At 52.8% G+C, this 9,721-nt stretch overlaps 4 protein-coding genes across 4 annotated transcripts; 1 reads left to right on the forward strand and 3 right to left on the reverse strand.

Moving 5' to 3' along the window:
- Positions 1–458: 458 nt before the first annotated feature.
- On the reverse strand, positions 459–1,281 carry FIBRA_03779 (uncharacterized protein; the record flags this gene model as incomplete). Its single annotated transcript, XM_012325607.1, has 5 exons — positions 459–740; positions 796–1,011; positions 1,065–1,142; positions 1,197–1,216; positions 1,266–1,281. 5 exons carry the CDS (start codon positions 1,279–1,281, stop codon positions 459–461), a joined length of 612 nt encoding a protein of 203 aa, XP_012180997.1.
- An 856-nt stretch (positions 1,282–2,137) lies between these two features.
- Positions 2,138–3,689, forward strand: FIBRA_03780 (uncharacterized protein; the record flags this gene model as incomplete). The annotated part of the gene is made up of 4 exons (XM_012325608.1): positions 2,138–2,912; positions 2,964–3,077; positions 3,139–3,468; positions 3,532–3,689. 4 exons carry the CDS (start codon positions 2,138–2,140, stop codon positions 3,687–3,689), a joined length of 1,377 nt encoding a protein of 458 aa, XP_012180998.1.
- Positions 3,690–6,841: 3,152 nt separating this feature from the next.
- Positions 6,842–7,560, reverse strand: FIBRA_03781 (uncharacterized protein; the record flags this gene model as incomplete). The annotated part of the gene is made up of 2 exons (XM_012325609.1): positions 6,842–6,952; positions 7,030–7,560. The coding sequence occupies 2 exons, from the start codon at positions 7,558–7,560 to the stop codon at positions 6,842–6,844; spliced, it is 642 nt and encodes a 213-aa protein (XP_012180999.1).
- Positions 7,561–8,237: 677 nt separating this feature from the next.
- On the reverse strand, positions 8,238–9,721 carry FIBRA_03782 (uncharacterized protein; the record flags this gene model as incomplete). The annotated part of the gene is made up of 2 exons (XM_012325610.1): positions 8,238–9,484; positions 9,535–9,721. 2 exons carry the CDS (start codon positions 9,719–9,721, stop codon positions 8,238–8,240), a joined length of 1,434 nt encoding a protein of 477 aa, XP_012181000.1.

Raw genomic sequence — 9,721 nt, forward strand, 5'->3', positions numbered from 1 at the left:
CATTGTCATCCATTCCTTTAAAACATTGTTCCCTTTATATCTCATACGCATACATCGTACAAGTTTGCAACGTTCACGTACTATCAAGATCCTTCACGCTGCTCTGGCGATACCAGACGTCTTCGCATGATATCACACGCTGTACTTTATTCAAGTATCTGTTGTCACACTCATTCATTCATCTGCCATTTTTACAACCCTGTGGATACTCACGGATATCGTACCATGATTTTTTCCCATGCTTCGCAACATCCATCCCTACACTGACTGTAATAGCGGATTGCCATTTTGATATAATCATTGTCAAACCTCCGATCGTGGGATTCTCCAAATACAGTCATGAGCGATAGATTCGACAAATATCCAATATGGGTACTATACATGAATACACGACACTAGAAGATACTCTAATAGTACACAACCTTATCAAGACATGCGATATTCCTAATTGCAGCTCATTATGTGGCAGGCCGTAGCGCTCTAAGCCTGGCAGCCAATAAGTCATCCTCTTCCCGAACCGGTTCCTTCTCTTTGAGATCGGGCACCATGGCGAGATCTTTGCTAGCAAGATCGTGTTGGAGCTCGATATTGGCTTCTTCTGCAGTCCGTTTCATCAACGCCTCAACCTCGTCTTGTGGTGTAGAGACAGCGGTGGTATTAGACATAGTCTCTTCCATGTAAGAAGTTTGTACGTCGAGATCGGAGAATTGCGACTCGAATTTGTCCATCACCAACGAGATCTGGAGGCGACAACGTTAACAAGAGGTTGTACGTCAGTACGGCAGGGGAGCGTACACGCTCGAGGTTCATGCTCTCCATAGCCTTATCCATGCCTTTCACGACCGAGGTCATATTGCCCGTAACTTGGCGTATGGTGACCGCAGTTTCTACCCGACTGGCAACAGCATCCACGCGACTAGATAGCCTGAGCAGATTGAGTGCTTCGGTCTTCTTGCGAATAGCATTTGCAGCGTAAATGCGAGCACCGTCGTTATTGCCTTGCTGGAGCGCCTGCGAAACAGGTTCGGAGTGTGATATTAGCCAAGATCATGAACCTCACTGACTTTCTTGAGGCGACTTTTCTCGACGTTCTCGTCCTTCTGCGCCTTTTTGGCTTGTCGACTGAGAGTCTTCGCTGTGAACTGTAGAAGACGACCGGTAAGTATCCATCGGACGTACTGATTCAAAGCACATACTTTGAGCTGGAACAGTGTCTCTATCACGGGATTAGAGCGTCGTTAGGCGAGCTCAAGTGGATAGCTCACTCTCTAGATTGCTCATGATCGCCTAGCTCAGGGTCGAGTGTCAAGTTCCGGTTAAAGCTGCTAGTCGTAGTATTAGTTGAGCTACGGATATAAGATTAAACTCGTTCCACGATCCATGAGATTATGACAAGGGAGCATACTGGAGAAATGGGCTACAAGGCAGCCAAAAATTAGAGTGCCAGTCACTGAGCGTAAGGTCAGGTTCCACTGAGCTAGTCGACTGAAGGAGTCGCCGGGCCCAAGATCCGCAGGAGCTATGCTTGGAATCATGTGACCAGGCGTGTCGTCGATCGAATCGCGACGCACGTGACTGTCGCGTCTGTCGCGTCGCGCTTTGAGCAAAGGGTCATTGCGACTCGAATCTGGGTCGAAAAAGTCGCGGATGTGCTTTGACATTGCGATTGCACATAAAATATAAAGCAAGTCTATAGATGGGAAGGGACCCCAGCTCAGGTTTCAGACTGGGATACACTGCACGTGCAGGAGACGCGCCGGACATGTGGCGCGGGAGGCACCGCACACGCACAGGCTTTATCTGCTCGACAATTCGACCCCACGCGTCTGCGACATCTGCCCCGCACGAGGCTCTGCGCGCAGTGCGTCTGTATCTCACGTTTCCCTTCAAGGCAGGTCCTGCTGTGCAGGGGCAGTGGTTGAGTCAACAGCACTGCTGGCGACAGAAGCTCATATCGGCTGCGACCGCTCGCCCGAATCAGCCAGTATACAAAGGTCGTTGCCATTGTCCGCATGATTTTCTTGGCTCCATCATTCATCGTAGGCGTGTCTCCGGGGTATTTGTGCCGCGAAACAACTTGGAGATGATTTGCCTACCCTTCTTCAAGCGACACAAGTCCAGCTCTCCTCCCTATCCAATGTCCAAGGTGACGCAACTCGAGGATGCGGAGGAAGAGCTCATGTGGAGGCTCACTGACATGACTCTGGACGACTCAGAACCTCGATTCGTCGGAGGCTTCAACCCAGTCATCCCTACCAACGGCTTGACCTCGTCGGCGGCGCGACCAGGTGCACGCAACCAAACCACGCCTCTCAATTTCCCTACTCCCGTCCATTATGCGTCGCCCGGGCCATTGCCGACCCCACCTCGTCCGATGTATGAATCCATCTCACAAGGCGGGAGTTCACAACGGCTGTCTAGGACCATGCAACACGCGCTATCGCCGCCAGACCATAGGCGAATGCCACCAAAGGCCCAACAGACACCTATTCCTAGCCCTCCCTCTAAGCCTATCTTCAAGCAAACACTTCCTGCTACGCCGCCTCCGGCTCCGTCCACACCTGTGCGTAGTCGTCCCCTACCTGCCCATCTTCCTGCCTCCGCACCACCTAAGACATCCACTTCGCGTGCTACGCCAGAGTCAACAGCACGGTCTAGCCGCGCACGCTCGGCTTCTTCTCCACCCTCTCCTACGCTTTCGGCTCCTGGGTCACCTCAAAGACGTTCTCAATGCAACGGCTTCACACGAGCTGGCAAGCGCTGCAAGAACGTCGTTGCGGAATGCTCACCTCTTGAGAGTCTAAATCCGGGAGATCATATGGGACTAGAACGATATTGTCACATTCATAAGAAGGAAGTGCTCAAGGACCCCAAGTTTATCCTTCCCAGTGGCAGAGGGGTTCACCGCGACGGTAATTTTGCACCAGTGTTGTGTGATGACTTGCGCTCAAGGTATAAACCAGACTGGATACCAAATTACTTGCACCCCCAGACGCAAGCCAATATACTCAGGGAAATGCAGAAGCCACTTTCTGTGGCTGATGAGCCGGGATATATCTACGCATTAGAATACCGAGGTTCGTACAAATATACAAAGTCGCTATCTCATATGTTTGATAAAGCTGTCGACGATACTAGTCCCTGGCGACAGAGATCGCGTCCACTACAAAGTAGGACGCAGCTACAGCTTGAATCAGCGTACGAACCAATGGGACAGGCAATGTGGCTCGAAGCAGCAGTACTTACGCGGCTGGTGGCCAGGGTCTATTCAGGACGGCGAGAAGACCATCATGAAAGGATGTGTCGACCCTGGCGAACCCGGACCATATTGTCACCGTCTAGAACGGCTTATACATTTGGAGCTTGCAGACCTAGTGTCTAACGAACAGTATCTGCAATCGCAGTTTCCCGACGTGATGCCAGCGCTACAGGCTATGAAACCACGGGCGAAGGAGCAGTGTCCGGATTGTACGTTGTCCTTTCCATCTTTGATTTCCCTGTAAAAGGTATGGTTAACAATTCTTATGACAGGTGGCAGAGTGCACAGAGAGATTTTTTCGTTTGCCAAGGCCGAGTGTGGCCCCTTTCAAGACAAGGAATGGGAGAAGGTTGTTATGCCTGTCATCGAAAAATGGGGTCGATTTGTACAAGAGTATTATCTTGCACAGCCGGATGAAGTGGTCCACTAGATCGGTGTTCTTTGCAACGGTGAAGTCGCAGGCTCACTGACTATCTACGATATCTTTTTACATGTTGCCATTCATTTATTGTTACTGCCATCAATGCTGTGTATTCTGACATGTACCCATATTAAACAGGACAATACCTAACGGAATGAAGCTTAGGCACTGCTGTGTATCAGTACAATGAACCCAGCCATACTCCATACTATATTTTACTGCCGATAATTACTTAGGGCATCCGATGCGACAGCAACGCTCACAGGCAGACGAGGATATTGTAAAGCCAACGACGAACCCTAAACTCAGACAACTTGCGCAAGGCTACAGTCTTAGATGATGAGCGGCAGCCCCAGTCACACTTCGCGATGGTATGCAAGTGGGTACAAGCTAGTCCATACCAAAGCCTTGAGTCTCCACACTCCACTTTAGTGTCACAAGTTGAGTCCGCGAATCCGCATCCGTGCCCCACAGTGGTCGGGCGCGGCAACAGTGACGGTGCCATTGCGATTACTGACGCCAAAATCGACAACGGCTATAACTGATGCCTCCACATTTGCAAAGCTATCTGAGGACGTATCCAAACGACCTATGATGGACCCTTAACTGCCTGGCGCGCCGGGGCGTGGGGTTGGGCTTATGAGACTAGTTGAGTTGAATTCAGAAAGAGCCTCGATGTTTGATGCTTTGCGTTTGCGTTTGCGTTTGCGTTTGCGTTTGCGAGTCTGGTACACACAGACAATGGCAGCCAGAGCCACCAGCATAGCGCCGCCTATGGTGCCTCCGATGGCAGCAGCCGTGACACCCTTCGTATAGAGGTTGGCTCTGTGACGAGCATGGTTTGGGGCGTTATCATGGATAGTGCCCTTCTGGAAATGTGCTGATCGACGTAGTAGACGGTCGCCCAGTGATTGGGATATGCGATGAAAATGCGGTGCTGGTTAAGCTTGTAGCAGGCTGCGGTTTATCGTCCGTTATTTCGAACCTAGCAACGATTCCATCAACTCGTGTCTTATACTCTTTCCATCCCGTAGCATAATGCAAAGTGGACCGCTTATGTATATTGCGCCTAGTTGAAGAGGAGGGGGGATGGGTGTTTCTCGCTGAGGGGTTAGGAGAGCCGTGTGCGGCTTATTCTCCGGGGTCGCGTTGTCGTACATCGTGACGTTGTACAAAATCTGGCTAGCGTTTTTCAGTGGAATAGAGTATGCAAGCCGACTGTTTCGCCGTCAAAGTTATTGATAACCTTCGTCAAGATAGTCGCGCGTTTTGGGCTGATGTTGGCGACAATGCCGTATATTCATACGGCAGTGCCTATCGCTGAACTGAGCATCTTCGCGGAAGTAGCGACAAGAGGCTTGCCATTCAAGGTGAGCGTGATATCGTGAGAACCGGAATCCGAGGGGTGGACCGTACAGTCGCGCCCCGGCCGGTAAAATTTATCGTCGATGTCTGGCTGTACATAGCAGCCAGGACACGTTGGACCAAATTTAAAGCCACCTCCGTAGACCGGCTGAAGACCCGTTTCGAAGCCGTCAAATCCGTCGCCAATGGTCCTATTCACAGAGATGGACAACACACCGTCGAGAGTTGCAGAAGGAATGTGCTCCATAAAAGACAGCGAGGCACGCCGCCCGGCATGTCAGGCGGAATCGAACAGAATTGGATACGGCCTAGTAAGCGTGAAAGATCCAAAATACCAGCGGTGTGGCCGTGAACAATGTCCTGAAAGTCGCCAATGCGGCCAGTTGTCTTCAGGTGCTCCATGAGGGAGGTCCACAGCCTCCAGGGCGTCAAGACCAGGCTGGTGTTCTGAATCTCAGATGAGCCACCAAGGGTCCACATATTTTGTCAAACGCGACGACGACGACGTTGTTGGACCACAGCCGGGGGTATTCTTGATCAGTTTGTATCGGAGAGTAGGATTGGAACAGCTTGCGTCAAAGCCGTGACAAGGATATACGGCGGCCAGATGCGCATGTGCGCTGGCTGGGGATGGCAACAGTGCGGGTCCTGCTAGTAACAAGGTTATCCCTCAATCAGGCGATGGGATTTGAAGATGGTCGAACTATCTACTGAAGGAGTCCCGGACTCTACGACCGAGATGGATCGCTCAGCAAAAATATGCGTCTTAGGGTGCGACAAGTCGATAGTTCCATACCGGTATACCGGTAAGTAACTTCATCTTGCCAAACGACATGAGATGTGGCCAAATTCGCTAGAAGTGCGCATCCTTGTTCTAGTTGCAGCATTAGAAGCTAACTTGGCGGTGACCTGCAAAGCTGTAAGTACTACACAGAATACTGGTATTCACCTGAGTCTAGACTATGATGGCAGCCCGAGCTTCCAAGTTGTTTCGGACGTCTCCGGATCCGAGAATGTACAGAGTGACATGTGTCGTTCAAGTGAGTACTCGCGATCAGCGCACACCTATGACTCATAAGCTGATCCCCCTAGGTTTAGACCCTTTGAATGATGGTAATACAACAAGCGGCGAAACTGGCACTACCAAAGTCCCCAAATATTATACACTCTTCAATTAATAATATATGTGGAAGGATGTTACCCTAAATACTCGTACACCCAATGAGAGAAGCCGACTGACACAGGAATCCCAGAATACTTGTACAGCATGATGTGTGAACGGCGATTCAATAGGCAGACATGCCGTCCAATGCACCCGGGAACATGATGAATAGACAGATAGAAAAGACTTGCAGTGCTGGCGGTCAAATGAACAGTAGTAAATATAGTAATGCGTAGCTACGTTTCTAAATCCACATGCAAACAAAACTTCCTCACGGCCAGCAACTCTCACCGCGAACAATTCCGGACGACTCCGAGACTCACAGCCAGGTGGTCACTATGTGAAGGGACCAAGGAGGGCCTGAGCGACGAAGATAGCGAAAAGGGCGACAGCGAACGCATACGGAGACGTGCGCGAGAAGATCAGATGGATCAACAAACGACGCAGCCACCAGTAAACCACCTGCATGTGGGACGCAGACGCGTAAGAAAGGGCCCTTAAACAGGGAAACAGCGGTCAAAATCGGCCTCGAAAGGAAGAGAGATCGGAGGACAAAGGTGAAGTGGTGGCGAGGCCAGACAGATCACGGCGCGCGAAGCGAGCGAGCAAGTATGTGACCGCATAACCGCACGACTCACCATTGATTCTGCAGTTGTTCTATCCAATGGACGACCAGACGCAGTCGCAAACGCGCGGAACGAATGGGGAGTAGCTTGGCCTTCTCGTACTCGTCAATCGGGAGCAGCTATGTAAAATCAATTCCAAGTATGGGGAAACGTCCATCAGGTGGACCTCGAGATATCTTATGGCGGGAACACTCACCGCGCCCATCCAAAAGCTGAATGTCTCCGCGTCCCGCGGCATGGGAATATACATAGTGTTCAGCCTCTGTGCAACCCACGGTGTTCCTTGCCGCAGCTCCTCCAAAAATGCATTACAAGTCGCCATCAGTTCGGCGTTCGTCGGCGTCGTTGGGGAGCGACGTGATACGAGTGGTGCCATCGCTAACGAAGACGCTGACGCGGAAGCGGAGGTTGAAGGCCCTGGATCTGTCGCTAACGACCCTGAGCTCGTACCTGCGTCCCGTGTCCTTGCAGCCAGCGTCACACCCACTGGGGCGCTGGAGTGCTGCTCCTCTTCGCTATCTTCGCCTTCTGTCCAGTCGTCCACCCGCTCGACCCGAGCGACGACATAACCATCGAGGGTTCCCCGTTCTATGATGCGGAATCTCCAAATACCCCAGGTCTCGACGACGCTGCGCCCGTCAGGCAACATTTGAACGTTCCGAATTTTGAGCATCGTGCCGTATTCACTACCTGCCTCTCCTGACACCGAACGCGGCGGAGGAACCATTCCAAAGCAAGGATTAGGGGAGGCGAGGCACCGCCGAAGCATTAAGCGATATCTAAGGCGGATATGATCGATTAGTCGAAACGTGGGGGGATAAGGTGTTCGCGCATTAACAGATAAAATGATTCAAACCGGATCATGAGCACTCGCAGGATATTATAAACAATAGAACCGGGCTGACCTTGGTTCGAAGAAATGGAGCATCGTCGGCATACCTGGGAAACTCAACTGGCACACAAATACTGGGGTATCGAGCCGCGCATCGCGCTCTTCAGCTTCAAGCGCAGCCCGTCGCTCCTCGTAAATCTCCGGAAACGCCTTTATCACTGCATTACAGAGAGCGAATATGCGGTTAGTAAATTCAAAATTAGTCAAAAAGAATACAACGTGACGACGGCGTCGAAGCGCATATCGACAATTAAAACACCGCTACGCTAGTCCCCCCCAAAGAGAGAAAGCGTGAGATCAATTAAAGCGGACTTACGAATTGCCAGTACGACTTTGTTACACGGATGTTCCTGAAAATAGGCATAATCTGGGAGTTCCTGTCGACATAGCGGGCATGTAGCATTATGATCGAGGGCGCGGTGTAGACATGTTGCACAAAACGTCTATAATTGAAAACGTTAGTATATGCGCCAGAAATGATCAGGGCCGGCGTGGTATGTATTTTAAAAAAATTACGGAAGAGACTGATGATGAGAACTCACATGCTGGCACGGTGTTGTTGTTGGCTGTAAAAGCAGTCCAAAGCAAATCTCGCAAGTCAACTCTGTTCGTAGTTCTTTCTCAAAGCGCGACTGTGGGTCTCGACGCTCATTCTCGCGCACGATGGCAGGAGGATCACGGCGAGAACGTGGGCGAGGATGCAGGCGTCGGCGGCGTTTGCGCGGGCGCGGATGCGGTGAGGGAGAGCGCTGACGCTGGCGTGTGTTCGGAGAGGCTGGATTAGTAGAGTAGCGATTATGGCTAAGTGAGGCGTCGATGTTGCCGGAATCTGGAGCCGTGACCGCACCCGAATCGAGATAGAGACCTTCCGTGAGGTCTTCGGCGGAGGGCGCAGGAACGCCGTCCACATCGCCGTCGGTCTCGGAGTCGGTCTCCTCGTCCGACTCCGCGGCGTACGCGGGGACGCGGGCGTGCTCGCGATCACGGTCGTTGGTGAACCATGCCTGTGCGTCTTGGACGAGAGTGATGATTTTATTTGCCGTCACATCGACGCATGTAGGCGATGGGAGAGGGGTGCCCGTCTGGGAACCGGAGGATGGGGTGGCAGGAGCAGGGAGATATGTGACAGTGGATGCGGGGTGGAGTACGGCGGATGTGAAGGCAGATACGGGGGGAGCAGAATTACAGGTGGGAATAGGACATCGCGAAACAGATAGCGGGCGCAAGTCGGAGGAAGTGGTTGCGGTTGCGGGTGCGGGTGCGGGTGCGGATGCGGGTGCGGGGGAGAAACGAGTATGGGAAGACGAAGGGAGGCTGGAGGATGAGAGCGACGGTGGGAGGACGTGTTCGGCGCAGATGGTGTGTCCACAGCGGAGTGTGATGGGGGAAACAAGGATGCGGGAGGGTTTGCAGAGTGGACAGTGGAGGAGAAGGGGCAATTGATGGAGCAAGGACATGTTGGACTCGTCGTGAGCGCGAGGAGGTCGAGACTGTTGAGACGTCGAGTGGTCAGGATCTAGGCCGGATAGAGGGATCGGTCTAGAGGGGGTTGTGGTGCCCGGGGGAGAAAGAGGGATAGCAGCGGGGCCAGAAGTAGGAAGGGGAGATGGGGGAGGACAGCGAGGAGGAGGAGCATGGTGGGCGGACTCTGGGGGAGGAAGGGGGCGTACGACTGACAGGGATTCACGGCGGCTGGGCGGGGGAGAGGCAGACGATCGATGGCCAATGGGACTCTGGGGGGATCGCGCCTCCGCTCGATCTGTTGCGGCCGGCGTCAGAACAGGCGGTCCATTCACAGCGGAGGCTTACCTCGTCGACAACACGCCTCCAGGCGGTCGGGACTTGCGCCGCCGTCCGCGGGGTTCAGCAGCTCCTCCGCGGGCGGGGACGCGTCCACGTCTGCTAGACTGTTGCTGCAGCCATCCTCCGTCGGTGCGGGAGGGGGAGGCGGGCGAGGAGGCAAGCGACTGGGGCCGGGGGCATTATCCGGGGTCAT

The sequence above is a fragment of the Fibroporia radiculosa genome (genome assembly GCF_000313525.1).
Source record: "Fibroporia radiculosa TFFH 294 genomic supercontigs, scaffold2275, whole genome shotgun sequence".
Classification (NCBI taxonomy): domain Eukaryota; kingdom Fungi; phylum Basidiomycota; class Agaricomycetes; order Polyporales; family Fibroporiaceae; genus Fibroporia; species Fibroporia radiculosa.